The following is a 19,042-nucleotide window of genomic DNA, read 5'->3' as shown; positions in this document are numbered from 1 at the left end:
CGAGGTGGGGTGGTGGGAGTAGTCTATTGTTCAAAGCGTTCCCTCCTACAGACATGGGTACAATGTGTGAAGCCATTTCTGGTGTCCCCTGGAATATTACTAAAAGCGACGTAAAACTAAACTCACTCACTCGATAGTGTCGAGGTCATCTGAAAACTTCATCATCCATGGCTGATTACTAATGCTGCATCAGGAACCTATGAAATATCCCCTCCCATATGTCACCGAGGTTCCCAATATTGTATCACTCCTCCATAGACTAAAGATATGACAACCTACTTGAGACAGCCTTGTTGTTAAAGCGTTCACTCGTCACGCCGAAGACCCCGGGTTCGATTCCCCATATGGGTACAATGTGTGAAACCCATTTCTGGTGTCCCCTGCCGTGATGTTGTTGGAATATTGTTAAAAGCGGTGTAAAACCATACTCACTCACTACTTAAGACAATGGAGTACCTTCCAAATATACCCATGTTTCCCTAGCTTGTTGTAAATCCTGCATCGATTGACATTTTCCTCTGACCATAACGCTTTAACTTACTGAAATGCTCTTCAAAAAGGCGTCATACAAAACTCACTCACTCACTTCCTCCATTCCACATCACCCATGCCCTGTATAGCGGAAGTCGATGTCAAGTGATGAATACAATTGTTCATTGTTCTTAACCTCTCCTTTACTGTTTGGCCATGTAATTGGGGTTGTCCACTAATGTCAAAATATCAGCATCATTGTCAAATATATCCAGCTTTTGTTTTGCTATTGTGTTTAAATATGTTATACTACCTTGTAAATTTGACTAAAAGTCCTCATGGTGAATTAAATATAAAAGCTGCAACAGTGAAAACTTTGAGTATCCACTATAGTCTATAATGCTTATCGAATTTTTGGCGTGTTTAGAAAAAAATTCTCAATCTATCCTTCGTTATTATTCATTAAGTTACAAAATCAAGCTTCTACACGGATCCGGTACCAAAATTGATCTACATCAGTCTATTGTTTCAGCGGATCGTGTGTTCTTGTTCTCTTGAGACGTACATCGTTGTTCGTATCTGCGTGGTTAATACCAAACCCCGTTTAAAAGGAATATTGCTGATTGCAGCGTAAAACAAACAGATAGACTCAAGACTTACAAAAACTCGAATCCGTGCATATTTATATGTTGCAGTGATATATATTATCTAATAATGTTCCAAGTGTAATACATTGTACATGCAATGTTCAGTGAGGGACTGTGGAGTGCTATATTTGGACATCTATTAGATTTAGACTGGAAGATCTGGAAAGTACTGCATGGAGCTGATTCAATACAGAGTGAGTTAGTGAGTTTAGTTTACGCCGCGCTCAGCAATAAGCCAGCTATATGACGGCGGTCTCTAAAAATCGAGTCTGGATCAGATAATCCAATGATCAACAGCATGAGCATCGTACTGCGCAATTGGGATACGCTGACATTGATTCGATACAGATTCTTGTATCGTTGTCCCGGCGTGAGAGTCTCGAAACCTCTCACTCACGACGTGAAAGAAATTGTTATCCATAAAAAGTGTGTCAATAATGTATTTCCCAACTTCTAAAATGCCACTTTAAGAAGCTGAGAATACAGTTGTTAAGTATATCACATTTCTTTGTTGTTGTTTTTTAGCCTAGTTCTTTTACCTACTGCTTCCCGGTGAAGTTTTAGTTTGAACTCGGGAATCAACATATCATAATATCTAGTACTTATGAATGGTCCTTTAAACATTAAACTTTTTTTCACTTTGTCTTTTAAGGTAATCGATGGCTTAAAAGAGATTCAACTCAAGGCATGTGGCAATGCTCTGAATCACGTGACGGTCCGATGTCTTGGTGTAAGCACGTGGTTAGACTTCCTCAAGCGATTGGCTGATGCTCTTGGTCTCAACACTACCCTTCTGGGTCCGTCCGAGTTGAAGATTAAAGACAAAATCGGTGACCTCATTAGACATCTACCTGGCGTTGGTCTCATTCTTCTGTTTACGAACTTCGAAGATGTCTTCTCCAATGAAGCTGTCAGGCGGATGTTCAGCCTCTTTCTGAATGATGCTCTAGATTCGCACTCAGGTTTGAGCGTGCTTGTGACGTCACGGGTCAACGTTTCATTTTGTCCCGCCATGATGCGATTCCATGCAAATTGCTTCCCATGTGCGAACGAGAATGTGGGCTTTGTTGAATCCAGTGCGTTCGAGATGCAGGTCTTTAGCCACGCTTTACAACATCGTCAGACGTTGCTGCCATCGCCCAGGACTAATCCTAAGAACTTGCTACATGTTACAACATTATTCCTCAGCCCTTACACCAGACGAAGTTGCTGAGGCTCTACAAGACCCCAAGAGCGCTCTGGATGTGTTCAGCAAGTACCCCACCGCTGATGGGTGCGTTGTTAATGCTCTTGAAGAACAGTTAGGTCGTCTAGCTCCGGGCTAAAATCAGACACAATCACACTCTGTGGTCTTCACGGAGAGTTTGGTGTCAAAGAGGCCTCAAGACGTCTTAGAAAGGGAAACGTAATCGACTTCAAATTGAAGACAGCTTTGCCTCTTGCGCGATCATAACATACTTAACTTTGATCCAGGAATGCGGCAATTTAGACTCGATCCTTTCATTCCGAGCTTTTTGTGGCAACCAAGTTACATGTGCCTCATCACGACTCCCGCCGGAAGTTGATGGAGGATTTACTTGGACAGATGTTGTTGCTCATGCGTTGTGATGCTTCTGTGAAAACAAAGGGAGAGCACTCGGGTTTTGCCCATGACAACTTCCGGTCTTTTGAAATGACTCTGACTCAGGCTGTTAATGCCCGTGAAGAGGAAACGTTTAATGCTTATTTTAAGGTTAGTGTTTTATCATGGTCAAGTTGTTGGAATAGAGCCCAAAATATGTCCTTAAATAGCCAGTGCTTGTTGTACGAACCGATGTGTCAGGACCGTGTTGGCAAGTGTGTGTCCAAGCTGATTGTGTGTCATTGTTCACTACAATTTGTTGTCTGGCACAGGCTGAAGATCACCGTCACATACAGGGAATATTGCTGCCAGAAATTTAAAACATCATTTACATAATCTGATAATCAGGTAGAAGCCATTGGCTTAAACCCTGCGCCATGATAGCCGTCCTTCGTATTTCAGAAAGATATGGACAATTTTCGGGTCACGTATGTGGTCGGGTACCCAGGCCTCCCGATATTTTGAATGATGCAAAAAGCGGCGTGAAAACAAGCAATCAGTAGGCAATAATCTCTTCACATTACTCTGACGAGCCATGATAGAACAGGTGTCAGCCAACCTCCAATACTCACGTGACCTTGATCATTTCCTACAGGTCATTGACCAGGAGGAGTGTATGATGGCTGCAGTGTGTCCAGACAAGGCGGTCACTTTCTACAGACAGATGGCCGAGGCTGCCTGTAAGTTCGGTACTCCCAGACAGCAAGCAATTCTAGAGGGTTTCACGGCCGTGTCACTCATCGAGCAAAGAGGTGAGTCGTTTGGTGGACAAACAGATATAACCTAACGTTTCAATTTTATGCGTGAGTGAGTATGGTTTTACGTCGCTTTTAACACTATTCCAGCAATATCATGGCGTCGAACACCAGAAATTGGCTTCACACTTTTTACCCATGTGGGGAATCGAACCCGGGCCTTCGGCGTAACGAACCAACGCTTTAACCACTAGGCTACCCCACCTCCCCATACCAAGATATGTAGAGGGTGGTTCCTGCTGTTAGCTTGCTTGACGCCTGGCAATAAGCTTAGGACATGATTCCGAACATTTGTACAGTGACCAAGTGATTGAAATAGCCAGTGGTGGGCAGACATATATAGCCCTAACTTGTCAAACTGAAAGGACAATTCCCGACATTGATTCTGTGTGACGCCATTTTCTGGTTCCCTCAGTGACAGGACTACTCAATGAGAAGTAAAACCATACCCAATGACTCTAGGATTTGTTTGGAAAGCATTGTTCTAGAAGTACTGGAATCTTGTATGTTTTTGTCTCGGGGGTGTACACACAACACTATAGTTCACTGAACATGCTGAATGTTCTGGCAACAGATGTGATGAGAAGTAGGACGTAAATATACGTGACTTGCTGTTACCCTGCCTTTACTTGCTGTTACCCTGCCTTTACTTGCTGTTACCCTGCCTTTACTTGCTGTTACCCTGCCTGCCTCTACTTGCTGTTACCCCTACTTGCTGTTACCCTGCTTTTACCCTGCCTTTACCCTGCTTTTACCCTGCTTTTACTCTGCCTTTACTTGCTGTTACCCTGGCTTTACTTGCTGTTACCCTGCCTTTACTTGCTGTTACCCTGCCTTTACTTGCTGTTACCCTGCCTTTACTTGCTGTTACCCTGCCTTTCGCTCGGCCTAAGGGGATAAAGCCGGGTACTGGTCGGCGCAGTCAGCATATTGTAAAACCGGTATTTGTCAGGGGTAGTAAATGCAGTCCCACATACACGTGAAAGTACCTTGCGATAACAGTTAGATAATCTTGAAAGCGAAATAAACAGAAATTCAGTTATATGACGTCTGTAAATTATCTATAAATCCAGGGACTGAGCTTAAGTCTACACTGCCATACGATGCAATTCGTCACCTCCGTAACCTCCAAGAAAGAATAACACGAATGCATCCAATCCCTTTAACCGCTTCCATCAACACATGGGTTGCTGGAGGCCAATTCAAACCCCAATCCTCTCGGTGGTCCTCAGTTGTGGAGTGCTTTTGGCAATATTCCAGCAATATCACGGCGGGGGACACCAGAATTGGGCTTCACACATTGTGCTGATTTGGGGAATCGAGCCCGGGTCTTCAGCGTGAGGACTAGGCTCCCCCACCGCTCTTCCTCAGTTGTAGAACACAGAGGCATGTGTTCGGAATAAATGATCTAATTTTAGTAAGGTTCATTTGGTAAATGTATTCGCCGATCCTGTGCTCCGAAATTTGTATAAGCTTGCCCTCTATGTTCTAACTTCTAACTGAAGTTCCTTGTCCGTGACATGACGATTTTAATGTATTTGTTTCACCTCGATAGGGGACCAACTTTCTTTAGGAGTGTCATTGGTGACTGAAGCATTGCAAAAGCTGACTGTCGGAGAGGACAATTACCATCGTGTTGTGCTCATGCGCAGACTTGGATGGATGCAAGTGCGGCTTGGCAATAATGAAGAGGCCAAAAGGTTAGATCTGCAGTAGCCTCTGGTACAGGAGACGTGCGATGTCATCGTATCCCCATTGCGTAGATCGATGCTCATGTTGTCAGTCACTGGATTGTCTGGTCCAGACTCGATTGTTTACAAACCGCCGCCATATAGCTGGAATATTGCTGAGTGCGGCACCAACAATACGTTCTGCGTACCTGTTGGCAAAGCGCTGTGGAAAGTTCTTTTACGAATTTGACTGTAAGTTGTGTCAGTTACCTCTTGGCCGGTAACAGGCAGAACACCAATAGCTTCCTACCTTGAGGAAAGAGTGAGCCACCTAGGGCCCGTCCCAGAAGCGTCTCTTTGATGTGATTGAATACTTAAGAGCTACTTTATCCTGTAGCAAGTCAGTCCTGACCTGATCACGCTTGTCTAAAGAAAAATGCTTTTGTATATTTGTCTCTTAATATTGTGATGTTTTAATATATTTTTTCGGTTTAGTTTAAAAAAAAAGATTTTTTTCAAAGTACAATAAAGCACGGAAAGCTAAAACTTGTTATGACTAAAGTAAATATATACTTGCAGAGTGGATCATCATCATCATAATCATCCTTTGTACTTTCTCGAATACATTGCACGAGTTGTCTTCAAATATATATAGGGGCGACGGGGTAGCCTAGCGGTTAATTCGTTCGCTCGTCCCGCTGAAGACCCGGGTTCGATCCCCCATGTAAACTCACTCCAATAAATGTGAATGTTTGCCATCATAATAAGGATGAAGTGTCCAGTAACTGTTTCTTCATTATTTATGTGAGCTACAGTACCTCGTATTTTCACAGTGTAGTCAAGTGAGTGAGTGAGTTTAGTTTTACACCACTTTTAGCAATATTCCAGCTTTATCACTGCGGAGGACACCAGAAATGAGCCTCACACATTGTACCCATGAATCGAACCCGGGTCTTCGGCGTGATGAGCGAACGCTTGAACCACCGGGCTGTACTCAAGAAATGTAAGAGGTTAGCAGTGTTTGCGCTAATGCCAATTTGAAACGTAACGTTGTGTCTTTTTTATATTTTTTTTCGCTTTTCAGGCGACTGACCGAGGCACTAAAGACCCCTGTCCCTACTGAACTTAATGAAAGGGTGGAACCTCATCGGATTCAGATTCTGTCCCACCTCGCTATCGTCAACAGCTACTTAGGTACGTTACGTCATCACGCCACCTCAACACCAACGGAGAAACAACTGAACACATTGACCAAAATAACTTTTAACACCACGGTGTCTCTACCTCAACACCCCAATATATCCAACGCCATGGCCATGATGGCTATGCAGAGGGATCGAATCCCGATCGCCTAGTTTGTTTCTTGGTTTGTCCGGGCCATACCTGAGCACCAAAAACAGCAAACGTCTGAGACTGGCATGACTTCGGGTTTCCTTCCCACACGAAGCCGTGACGGCTAACATGCCTTGTAATTGGTATACTCTTCGAAACGGCGTTAAACCAGACTCATTCACTCTCACTATAACTACTTGTAACAGCATCCCGCAAGCTTCATGTGCTCGTTATCTCACTGGTTTGCTTGGTCCAGACTCGACATCCAATACACGACGCCGTGATTTGCCTTAAGTATTGTTGGCTGTTGTAGTAGCATACCAATGAGTGAGTGAGTTTAGTTTTACGCCACACTCAGCAATATCCCAGCTATATGGCGGCGGTCTGTAACTAATCGAGTCTGGACCAGACAATTCAGTGATCAACAGCATGAGCATCGATCTGCGCAATTGGGAACCGATGACATGTGTCAACCAGGTCAGCGAGCCTGACCACCCGATCCCGTTAGTCGCCTCTTACGACAAGCATTGTCGCCTTTTGTGGCAAGCATGGGTTGCTGAAGACCTATTCTACCCCGGATCTTCACGGGTTAGCATACCAATGAATGAACTGATGTGATATAATATATCTATATATGCAAATGGGATTACAGCAGAAACTACTTCCAAACTCTATGCAAGATACAATGCCGTGTTTCTCAATACACATTGACTGGGTTTAGGGCATACACTACAAGTCACCTGTTTCTGTCATACATATACCTGTATCTTCAACGGCATATCATAACTTTGGCAGACCAGTCAATCACTGAATGCATACCCAGGTTCTAAAACTCTGTCATCGAGCGAAATCAAGACTAGTAAAGATCGCCTATCGTATTAATGACATTATAGGATGACGTGATTATAACCATTATTCTAAATACCAAATAGAAATATGAAATATGTACAATATATATATATATGCATATATATATATGCATATATATATATATATATATATATAATATGCTTGTTTAAATTCGCATAATACATTCTTATATTCCTTATGTTTTATATATTTATCACGCAGTAAAACACTTCCTTATCAATCTCTATTCGACAGGTAAGATTTCATGTGGTATGCTAGCTGTCGCTCGAGAATTACAATAATTCTGACACTGGTTTCGTAAAGTCAACATGACCATCATGCTCGTATAATATCTTACGTGTGGAATCTTTATCACTGCGCGGAGAATTATCCAGATACTAGTAAGCATGATAACATCAGATATGTCAGTAATGGCACGTGGACCTTTTGGTCTAGTCCTATTTAACTGGTGTGCTTGTCCTACAATACAGGCAACTACCCCGAGAGAGGATACTGAGAGGATACTTCGGCGCACTATCCCCAGGGCTAACCAGGTCATGCCGGGACACCCGGTGCTTGCAGTGCTTATACAGACCATGGGCGTCAACTTCGATAGGCGTACGTATATGAAGATATGTGTATCAAACAACCATTAATCTCGAAACCAAACATTGTCACAAAAGGTTCTGGTTTTCTTGCTCTTGTGAAAGAATGAATCAGATTCTGTATTCAATTACTCACTGCTTCCATCAAATCTTGAAAAACCCACGCTTTTTCTTTTAAGGTTTGTATAAGTCATTTTCGGTTTTAATCGTCGTCGTCATCATAATTTTTTTTAGTCTGTAACATATATTACGGATATTTTGTAGTCATTATTGTCGTCATCATCATGATCATCGTCGCTGTCGTCATTATTGTTGTCAACGTCAGTAACGGCATCAACGTCATTTTTGTCGTCTGTAACGTGTATTACGAATAATCGTATTCATTATCTCCTCCTCATCAGGGTCAAGGTCATCGTCATCGTCGTCATTAATGTCGTCATCGTCATCAACATCGTCATGTTTGTCGTCTGTAACGTATGTTATGAATGTATTCATTATGGCATCATCCTCGTCATCAGGGTCACGGTCATCGTCATTATCGTCATTATCATCATTATTGACCTGTAACGTATTGTATGAATATTCGTATCAATTATTGTCGTCGTCGTCATCGTCAGCATCATCATAATCAATGATTATACAAGGTACTATGTGTACAGAGTGCCAGCTGGACAAGGCGTTGGTGTACTACAAGATGTCCTGTCATGAACGGAGGAAGCTGGCCTCCACACTGCCCACGTACCTCGTCACCAACCTCAACAACCTCGCCTCCAACTACACATGGCGGGGGGATTGTGGTGAGTAGAGGGACGGGGAACCTCGAACATCTGGTGTATTGACAAGACTCCTTCTGGATATAATGTTTTACAGATTGATTCTAATAATGCGCAACGAACAACAACCCTATGCTGCTGGACCTGACTTAAAGGTCACATGTAACGTAAAACACAACTTTGCAGATTCTGATCTATACCTTTCGGTATGGACTTACCGAAACAAATCATCAAAAATGCAAATGAAAAAAAACGCGCGAAATCGTAGTTCAAACGATTCACTAATTTTCCCCCAGCGTTTTGGGGGAATTCAAGTGGTTCCAGCAGCTGGGCTGCGCTCATAGCACGTGCACAGTGAAATAGGTTCGCGCAACTTGGAAGGGGGTTGTCCGGTGAATACTCGGTGAAGGCTTTGGTGTAAGCTATTTTTCTAATGTTTTGTTGATATCTCACAGGCGCGAGCTTTTTATATGTTATGACAGTAAATTAACTGTTTATATAATTTCATTTGTCTATTTCACCACACGTTCTTCTTACCGAGTCACTTTCTCAGTTCGATACTTAAAAGCAATGTCATAGCGTTGACAGAATTTCTAACTGTGATATAGATATGTCGTTGTCACAGACAAAACTCAATGTCTTGTTTTATTGACACCTGTGTGTCTGCCTGCCTGTCTGCTAATGACAATATTCAATACACAACTGCGATCACTGACCACATGCAATTTGAGCTTAACACCAATCAGGCTATACACAATAAACAAAATGCATTGATTTATGGCCCGAGTTCGGTCTCTGTCACATTATGTAATTACACAGACAGGCAGGTGTGATACTTGAACACATGACATGTTATGATGTCTGTTGATTGCAAAATGTTACACACAAAAAATGAGCATGTATTTACAAAACCCAACATCTCTATATATACACATAAAACATTGAGCCTTGAGGGCATCTGCAAATGAACCAGCCGTTACACTTGAGTGCACACCCACCCGCTCTGACTGGGTTCGGTATCCCGGCTGCTTCGTTTCTTGGGAAGTAAACCCAAGTACACAATATTGCACTTTTGATTTGCGATTGTACGCTTATAATTGTGTTTATATGTTTTTTCATAACCAGCAATGTATATTATATGTCATGAATAAGTGATAATTGTGTTTTAATTATGTTTGATTTTTTGATTGCATGTGACCTTTAATGTAGATATGTCGTATGCCATTATAATTTTAGTGAGTAAGCATTGCTTAATTAACGCCGCTTGTAGCAATATTCCAGCAATATCACGGCGGGGGATACCAGAAACGGGCTTCACACATTGTACCCATGTGGGGAATCGACCCCGGGTCTTCAGCGTGACGAGCGAATGCTTTAACCATTAGGCTACCCCACCGACCTTATAAATTAACATGCGGGCAAATGTTGATGTATTCTGTGGGTAGAAAGAGTCGTATGTTGACGTATTTGTGTGATAAGTGTGACGTGTTTACGTTTTTCTGTGATTAGACGTGTGACAATGTCGACTGACTGACTGACTGAGTTTGGTTTTTACGCCGCTTTTAGCAATATTCCAGCAACATCACGGCGTGGGACACCAGAAATGAGCTTCACACATTGTACCCATGTGGGGATTCGAACCCGGGTCTTCGGCGTGACGAGCCATCGCTTTAACCACTAGGCTACCCCACCGCCCCCTGTGACAATGTTGAAGTATTGTGAGAGCAGAAGTGTGACATATTCTTACGTATTCTGTGAGAAATTGGACATTTTGTTATATGACACATTTTTCTTGTTTTTCTGTGTGGAATGCTGATATAGCTTGTGATTAGAACAGTGACGTATGTTGACGTATTCTGCGAGTAGACGTGTGACGTGTTGACGTAATCTGTGGGTAGATGTGTGATGTGGTGACGTATTTTGTGAGCAGATGTGTGACGTGTTGACGTAATCTGTGGGTAGATGTGTGACGTATTGACGTAATCTGTGGGTAGATGTGTGACGTGTTGACGTAAACTGTGGGTAGATGTGTGACGTGTTGACGTAATCTGTGGGTAGATGTGTGCCGTGTTGACGTAAACTGTGGGTAGATGTGTGACGTGTTGACGTAAACTGTGGGTAGATGTGTGACGTGGTGACGTATTTTGTGAGCAGATGTGTGACGTGTTGACGTAATCTGTGGGTAGATGTGTGACGTGGTGACGTAATCTGTATGTAGATGTTTGACGTGTTGACGTAAACTGTGGGTAGATGTGTGACGTGTTGGCGTTATCTGTAGGTAGATGTGTGACGTGTTGACGTAATCTGTATGTAGATGTGTGACGTGTTGGCGTAAACTGTGGGTAGATGTGTGACGTGTTGACGTAATCTGTGGGTAAATGTGTGACGTGTTGACGTAATCTGTTGGTAGATGTGTGACGTGTTGACGTAAACTGTGGGTAGATGTGTGACGTGTTGACATAATCTGTATGTAGATGTGTGACGTGTTGACGTAAACTGTGGGTAGATGTGTGACGTGTTGGCGTTATCTGTAGGTAGATGTGTGACGTGGTGACGTAATCTGTATGTAGATGTGTGACGTGTTGGCGTAAACTGTGGGTAAATGTGTGACGTGTTGACGTAATCTGTGGGTAAAATGCGACGTGTTGACGTAATCTGTGGGTAGATGTGTGACGTGTTGACGTAATCTGTGGTAGATGTGTGACGTGTTGACGTAAACTGTGGGTAGATGTGTGACGTGTTGACGTAATCTGTATGTAGATGTGTGACGTGTTGACGTAATCTGTGGGTAGATGTGTGATGTGGTGACGTATTTTGTGAGCAGATGTGTGACGTGTTGACGTAATCTGTGGGTAGATGTGTGACGTATTGACGTAATCTGTGGGTAGATGTGTGACGTGTTGACGTAAACTGTGGGTAGATGTGTGACGTGTTGACGTAATCTGTGGGTAGATGTGTGCCGTGTTGACGTAAACTGTGGGTAAATGTGTGACGTTGACGTAAACTGTGGGTAGATGTGCGACGTGGTGACGTATTTTGTGAGCAGATGTGTGACGTGTTGACGTAATCTGTGGGTAGATGTGTGACGTGGTGACGTAATCTGTAATGTAGATGTTTGACGTGCTGACGTAAACGCTGTGGGTAGATGTGGGACGTGTTGGCGTTATCTGTAGGTAGATGCGTGACGTGTTGACGTAATCTGTATGTAGATGTGTGACGTGTTGGCGTAAACTGTGGGTAGATGTGCGACGTGCTGACGTAATCTGTGGGTAAATGTGCGACGTGCTGACGTAAATCTGTTGGTAGATGTGACGTGCTGACGTAAACCGTGGGTAGATGTGCGACGTGCTGACATAATCTGTACGTAGATGTGTGACGTGCTGACGTAAACTGTGGGTAGATGTGACGTGTTGGCGTTATCTGTAGGTAGATGTGACGACGGTGACGTAATCTGCATGTAGATGTGTGACGTGCTGGCGTAAACTGTGGGTAAAATGTGTGACGTGCTGACGTAATCTGTGGGTAAATGCGTGACGTGTTGACGCAATCTGTGGGTAGATGTGCGGACGTGTTGACGTAATCTGTGGTAGATGTGCGGACGTGTTGACGTAAACTGTGGGTAGATGTGACGTGTTGACGTAATCTGTATGTAGATGTGTGACGTGTTGACGTAATCTGTGGGTAGATGTGTGACGTGTTGACGTAATCTGTGGGTAGATGTGTGACGTGTTGACGTAATCTGTATGTCGATGTGTGACGTGTTGACGTAATCTGTATGTAGATGTGTGACATGGTGACGTAATCTGTATGTAGATGTGTGACGTGTTGACGTAATCTGTAGGTAGATGTGTGACGTGTTGACGTAATCTGTGGGTAGATGTGTGACGTGTGGGCGTAATCTGTATGTAGATGTGTGACGTGTTGACGTAATCTGTCGGTAGATGCACGTGACGTGTTGGCGTAATCTGTGGGTAGATGTGACGTGTTGACGTAATCTGTGGGTAGATGTGTGACGTGTTGGCGTAATCTGTGGGTAAATGTGTGACGTGTTGACGTAATCTGTTGGTAGATGTGTGACGTGTTGGCGTAATCTGTGGGTAGATGTGTGACGTGTTGACGTAATCTGTGGGTTGATGTGTGACGTGTTAACGTAATCTGTGGGTAGATGTGTGACGTGTTGACATTTCTAAGGGTAGATGTGTGACGTGTTGACTTATTCTGTGGTAAGATGTGTGACCTGTTGAAATTTCAGACAAGGCTCTCCGGCTTCTCACGGAAGCTCTCAACCTGAGACGGAAGCTTGGTTGGTATGACTTCAACACGGCCCTCACACTGTGGTACAGGGGCAACGCATACTGTTTCAAGTAAGCTACTTAACATAAACTACCGCCTCCGTGGTGTAGTGGTTAGAGCGTCCGCCCGGAGAGCGGAAGGTCGCGGGTTCGATCCCCGACCGCGACATACCAAAAGACGTTAAAATATGGTACTTGTTGGTCCCTGCCTGGCGCTCGGCATTAATGGGTACAAGGACTGGTCGGCTCGGAATCAGTATAATGTGTCTGAGTGGGGTATTCATGCTTCACTGCGGCATGGTATCTCAGTGGGCTAGCACTATAAAACCAGCTTATGTCTGGGCTAGTACAAGCAGCCGCACATACACATACACCCGCATGCACGTTGTCATATGAGCGAAATATTCTCAGGCACGACGTTAAACCCAATTTCACCTCACCTCACCTCACTTAACATACACTACGCATTGGAAATAAACTCTGTCAAAAAAGAAACGCAACCCCTGTATTTTAGAGATTTTGATCTGAAGTTTTAGGACGACACGGCATTTTTATTATTTAAGACAGAAGTCTGAAATTTGGCAGAATAATAACCCAGATGGGCATGTTTAAAATTGTCATTTCAAAAGTCATCTCACAGACACCAGTTTGTCACCAGGGGGGCGTCTTTCTCAGTATCTCGTATGAGCACCACGCGCTGCAATCACTGCACGGCAGCTCCTTGGACAAGAACGGATAAGACGCCGGATTCTTTCCTGGGGAATGGCTCTCCACTCTCCTGCAGTGCAACGGCGAGCTGTTGCAGCGTCTGTGGCGGCGGCTGACGTTGACGTACGCGTCGATCCAGAGTATCCACAGGTGTTCAATAGGGTTGAGGTCTGGTGATTTAGAGGGTCATGGCAAGACATTGACGTTGGAATTCTGCAGAAAGTTCATTGTTGCACGTGCAGTATGAGGCCGGGCGTTGTCCCGTTGAAAAAATCTGTGTCTGTTGGTCAATAATCGGGAGAAGGTGAAGCTCTAACACGTGGTTGATGTAACGTTGGGCTGTCAGGTTCCTGGAACGATCACCAAGTCTGATTTCTGGTTGTATGAGATGGTTCCCAAACCATGACGCTTTCTCCGCCAAATCTGTCCACCTGTCGGACGCAGATGGGCGCAAAACGTTTATGACGTCTCCTATACAGACGCTGTCTTCCGTCGTGACGTTGCAAAAGAAAACGTGATTCATCAGAAAACCAGATTCGCCTCCAGTTTTGTAAAGTCCGTATCCTTACGTTGTTGCACCACCTGAGTCGTCGGCGTCGATGTAGGGGCGTAGTACAGGTCCAACAACTGGTCTACAGGCACGTAAACCCGCTTCTTTCAGACGGTTCCTAATCGTTTGAGCTGACACTCTCCTCAAACCTGGTATTTGTGTGGCAGTCACGGTTGGTAGGGCATGCCGATTACGCAGGTGATGGACCCGGATGTACCGATCTTGAAGGGGGGTCGTGATTCTTGGCCTTCCACTTCTCGGGCGATCGTTGGTCAAATTGAAGTTGTTGTAGCGGCTCCAAAGTCGGGATATCGTTGTTTTGTGAACATTTAGGTGCCGTGCAACAGTTCCAAAACTTTCTCCGGCTTGAACACGACCAATGGCGATATTTCGGTCGGCAGCACTCAATCGTGGCATTTTTAACACAGCTTTCGGCGACAAATGAATGAATATAATACGGAACCACATGGGCTTTTATACACCTACATTAACTGCCATTTTCATGATTTGCATGTGTTTTTTTTGTGCGAAGTCACCATGAGGGTCATTTCATGCGTTGTGACGGAATAAGCAATAAAATACACTTATGCGTACAAATGCAGTTGTTTGGATGGTAATCTTCATTAATTACGTGTATCATTTCAATACATTCGAATAAAATTTAGTTTGGAAGCAATAACTTCATTCAAACGAATTTTTCATATCTGAGGACAGGGGTTGCGTTTCTTTTTTGACAGAGTTTATATGTTATCCAAAACCCTATGAAAGTGCTTAAACAGAATTACTAGTGAATGCAAATTATTAAGGATGCCCGCTTGCCTATATTGTGTTTCAAATTTTTTAAAACAAATACTTTAAAAATATTTGTCCAAATGAAAAAAGCGGGTTACTGTGGATGATATTGCGCGAGACGCACAACTAATGCATACTTAATTGTAGTGCCAAGTTTGGAAATCATTCACCTTTGTCAGTTTTGTATAAATACAATAGTGTTTTTTAAAATATTTGTACTTTATATGAATAAAATGTTTATTTATAAGATATGTAAATGGCCATTGTTTCATTTATGCGGGGCGGTGGGGTAGCCCAGTGGTTAAAACGTTCGCTCGTCACGCAGAAGACCCGGGTTTGATTCACCACATGTCCCCCGCCGTGATATTACTGGAATATTGCTAAAAGCGGTGTAAAACTAAACTCACCCACTCACTCTTTCAGTTGTGAGCATTTACGTTTTTCTTTCAGTTTTAACGAGCAGTGACATTCCAATGATGACCTCATGCTATGCCTACAGTACACCTGTGCTGCTACCGTACAAACCCCCGTTTGACATAATTCTTTTCACGTAATTTTTGGTATATAACGTCGTTTCTTTGATGCTATATGGTATCTATGATTACCGTCTCCGTGGCTCTATTTCGGGGAAATGCGGTATCGTACATTGAACTTGAATGAACATAATTATTGGGATTGTTGTATCGCTTTTATTTACCTTATGCTGTTAGACGTCTCCAATACACTACATTTCCAACTGCCTAGTGAACACAAGTATAGAATGTTATACCAGTGCTTTGGGACCATTTGTACTGAACGAGAAGATTGATTTGCAGGAGACAAACAACGAGGTCGAAGAAAGAGTTGTTTTTCTTCTGCCCTGTCATAGTGGTTCTGTTCTAGTTACATCTTCGTACTATATTTGTTTACAACACTTTTCACAACACAGACTGTAATCTATCTCACTACTGAAACTTCCGCATTGAGGTCACCATGACCTGAGTATCACTCCGCTCAATGTATCATGTATACGTGAGATTGCATTCCTCCGCCTGACGCCTGAAGATGAAACAAAACAGAATAATATTTGACGCAAAACCATTTCCATTTAATTGCTATGATGTTTCAAAGATTTCATTTTGTTTTTGAAAACTGGACTGGAAAAAGTAGATACGGCAGCCGTCTAGAACGGAAATCGGAGTGCAATATGGAATTCCCTACGCGTGCCGTATTACAGGAATGTACTGCTTATGATAATCGTATTGTATGTAATACAATTCACATCGGAAGACTTACTTCATATAATATTGTGATAAGTGTCAATTTAATCAAGTAAAGTGAAATGTGGTTTAATGTTTCATTGGTTTATTTGGCGACGTCCATGCACGTGCATGCATGGCTGCTCGTACTAATACAGACAAGCAGCTTATAATGCTAACCCTTTGTGTGAATGAGTTAGTTTGGGTAGGGTAATCCAGTGGTTAAAGTTTTCGCTCGTCACGCAAAGGTCTGGGTTCGATTCCCCCACAAGGGTGCAATGTGTGAAGCCCGTTTCTGATGTCCTCCGCTTTGACATTGCTGGACTATTGCTAAAACGACGTAACCCAACTCACTCATTCACTATTTTGATATGGTTCATCGTGGGAACTATCGATGAATAATATATTCACTGTTACTGCCGTTTGAAGATTGTCTGATAATCTTTCACAAGATTGGTACTCATCCCTACATAGTACCACCAAGTTTTCGAATTATATTCTTTTCAAGTCCCTCCTGAATGTTGAAACTTATCTCAGTTTAGGTACTGCCCCATATTTAAGAAATTGTTTAACAAAATTTAGATGCGGTAAATTTAAACTTAGTTCTGAGACCGGTAGATATAACAATGTCCCTTATTATTCAAGATTCTGTCCTTATTGCTACAAAAATAATCTTAATTTAATTGAAGATGAAATACATGTTTTACTTATTGTAAAGCCTACTTAGATATAAGGAATAATTTTCTGGGTAAATATTTGAAACATCCTATTTCACAACACAGTTTTATAAACATAATGACTTCAACAAACATAAATGTTATAAATAATTTATGCATATTTTTATATTATGTTGGGAAAATAAGAGATTCTGATGTTTTTATGTAAAACCTGGGATAATCTACAACGTTATATAGTCTCCCTGGTAAAACGCATGTAACTTCTTATTATATTTATGAATGTATTTTGGGCCAGTGGCCTATTATTGAATAAAATGTCTGTCTGTCTGCCGTTTGAAGTACATTCGTTCGTGTTACAGAGGTCTTCTGGATGACGCCATCATGTCCTGTCACCAGGCTCTCGAAGTCATCATCCGATGCACACCACGCCACTCCTCCAACGTTGACATTAGACTCTCGCTCGCGCATGCGTACATGGCTAAAGGTGACCGGAAGAAGGCGGAAGGAACTCTCATGGAAACCTTGGATTATGTTCGTCTATTCCAGTCAAACATGAACGAGGTCAGCCTACTGTTGGCTCTGGAACATCTGGTCCTGATGAGGGAAGGTGAGAAGGATTTCGGGAGGGTCCACAAGCTGCTCACACAGGAGGCACAGCGTTTGATCGACGTGTTCAGAGATACAGACTCCAAAACGAGTCTTTCTATTCACCGGAAGTTGTCACTGTGGCGAGTATATTGTGGCGAGGTGTTGTGTAGGAGCGAGAACAGAAAAAATGCAACTAGTCACATCGACTGGAAGAATCTCTTTAAATGTCAATACTGCAGCATGCTGGGCTACAGTGATGAAAACTGGAGGTCTGGTCGTGCGTTGTAGCGTTTTGTATGGTGTGCACTACTCATGTCAGTGATATCTAAGGGACAGATCACTGACATGCATGGTGTGTGTGTGTGTGTGCGTTCGTGCGTGCGTGCGTGCGTGCGTGCACCCCAACCTCTCCTCATCGAACACCCATGAAAATATTTTCGCCCGACATGCCAAGTGCCCAGAAAGAAATGTGTTGTGAAGATATATTAAACTTTTCAGCTGTATTGAATGCTAAGCCCCTTGATGTATAGTGATTTTATCCTTTATAGAAGCAAGCCGAGATAAGAGGAAGCCAGTCTGTTATTTTCATTTTTTAGAAATTTTCGTTTAAACTATTAATTATTACCTTATGATACCTTTTAAAACCTGTACAAGTCAAAGCTCCTGTCTGATTGTACAGTTAACAAAATTATGAACTTCCGAGTTAGCTCCTTCGGCATGTGAAAGGTTAAATTCATACCAATTTCAATGTTGCTATGGTTACAGTTTCTCCCAGACTAACATCACCATTTTCATGCTGATCCGTAGTAAAGTGTAACACACAGCTTTGGACTTCACGCCTTCATATTTGACTGAAATGCTGTTGAAAACGGCGCTAATCCAAACTCACTCACTTACAATGTGAGTAGCAAGAGAACTATCCATATACCAAGTTGCCCATAATACTTTAATTTTTATTATTTCACGGATTTCCGGTAACAGATAATTTGTTCCACTGGAATAATTTCCTTCTTCAGTACTTTTTGTTGAAAAGATGAATTGACAGTATGTACTTTTTGATATCCTCTCCACGTTTATGAAGGGAAATGTTCATTCCAGAATGTAATCTAACTTACCTTTTAAAGTCCCAACAAAGCCCTAATCCGGCCAAATTCCATGTCTTTGCTCTGAGTGAAAAAGATTCGTGCACATGTTCATTGTAACTCTCTAATATTGTATACTCAGGGAAAGGAATAAGAGAACACATGAAAGTACAAGTGTTCCTTTGTTCTTTTCCAGGTTTCACAAGGTATGTATTACACTGTCTGTGAAAGTCTGGAAATGGATAAAGGAACACTGGTATTTTCCTGTGTTCCCGTATTTGTTTCCATGAGTATATGTTCACGGAGTATCTGTAGTATGGATCATGTTTCCGTCTCTACAAATAAAGAATGTTGAGTTTTCTTGAGTTTTAACTTGTGCTGTATACAAGTAC

General features: G+C 42.7%; 1 protein-coding gene and 1 long non-coding RNA gene across 2 annotated transcripts; one reads left to right on the top strand and one right to left on the bottom strand.

Annotated features, from left to right (window-relative positions):
- The first annotated feature begins 2,637 nt into the window (after positions 1-2,637).
- On the top strand, positions 2,638-13,076 carry LOC124267952. Its single transcript, XM_046702956.1, has 7 exons — positions 2,638-2,850; positions 3,335-3,491; positions 5,050-5,194; positions 6,249-6,358; positions 7,837-7,963; positions 8,610-8,747; positions 12,976-13,076. The coding sequence occupies exons 1-5, from the start codon at positions 2,683-2,685 to the stop codon at positions 7,860-7,862; spliced, it is 606 nt and encodes a 201-aa protein (XP_046558912.1). The 5' UTR covers positions 2,638-2,682; the 3' UTR covers positions 7,863-7,963; positions 8,610-8,747; positions 12,976-13,076.
- LOC124267964 lies at positions 5,626-6,230 on the bottom strand. The gene is made up of 2 exons (XR_006896166.1): positions 5,895-6,230; positions 5,626-5,710 (listed from the first exon to the last, which is right to left on the bottom strand). It is a non-coding gene; the product is annotated as an uncharacterized LOC124267964 (long non-coding RNA).
- Positions 13,077-19,042: the final 5,966 nt, after the last annotated feature.

Source organism: Haliotis rubra, unplaced genomic scaffold (assembly GCF_003918875.1).
Source record: "Haliotis rubra isolate DU_JTF1 unplaced genomic scaffold, ASM391887v1 Scf1007, whole genome shotgun sequence".
Taxonomy (NCBI): Eukaryota; Metazoa; Mollusca; class Gastropoda; order Lepetellida; family Haliotidae; genus Haliotis; species Haliotis rubra.
Note: the sequence above shows the minus strand (reverse complement) of the source record. Positions and strands in the feature narration are given on the sequence as shown.

What these genes read in the sequence shown, in the direction of transcription:
- LOC124267952 (XM_046702956.1), top strand. Translation starts at nt 2,683, where the DNA reads ATGGAGGATTTACTTGGACAGATGTTGTTGCTCATGCGTTGTGATGCT. An exon ending in CGTTTAATGCTTATTTTAAG is followed by an intron (nt 2,851 to 3,334) that starts GTTAGTGTTTTA and finishes CATTTCCTACAG; the next exon opens with GTCATTGACCAGGAGGAGTG. An exon ending in TATCGTCAACAGCTACTTAG is followed by an intron (nt 6,359 to 7,836) that starts GTACGTTACGTC and finishes CCTACAATACAG; the next exon opens with GCAACTACCCCGAGAGAGGA.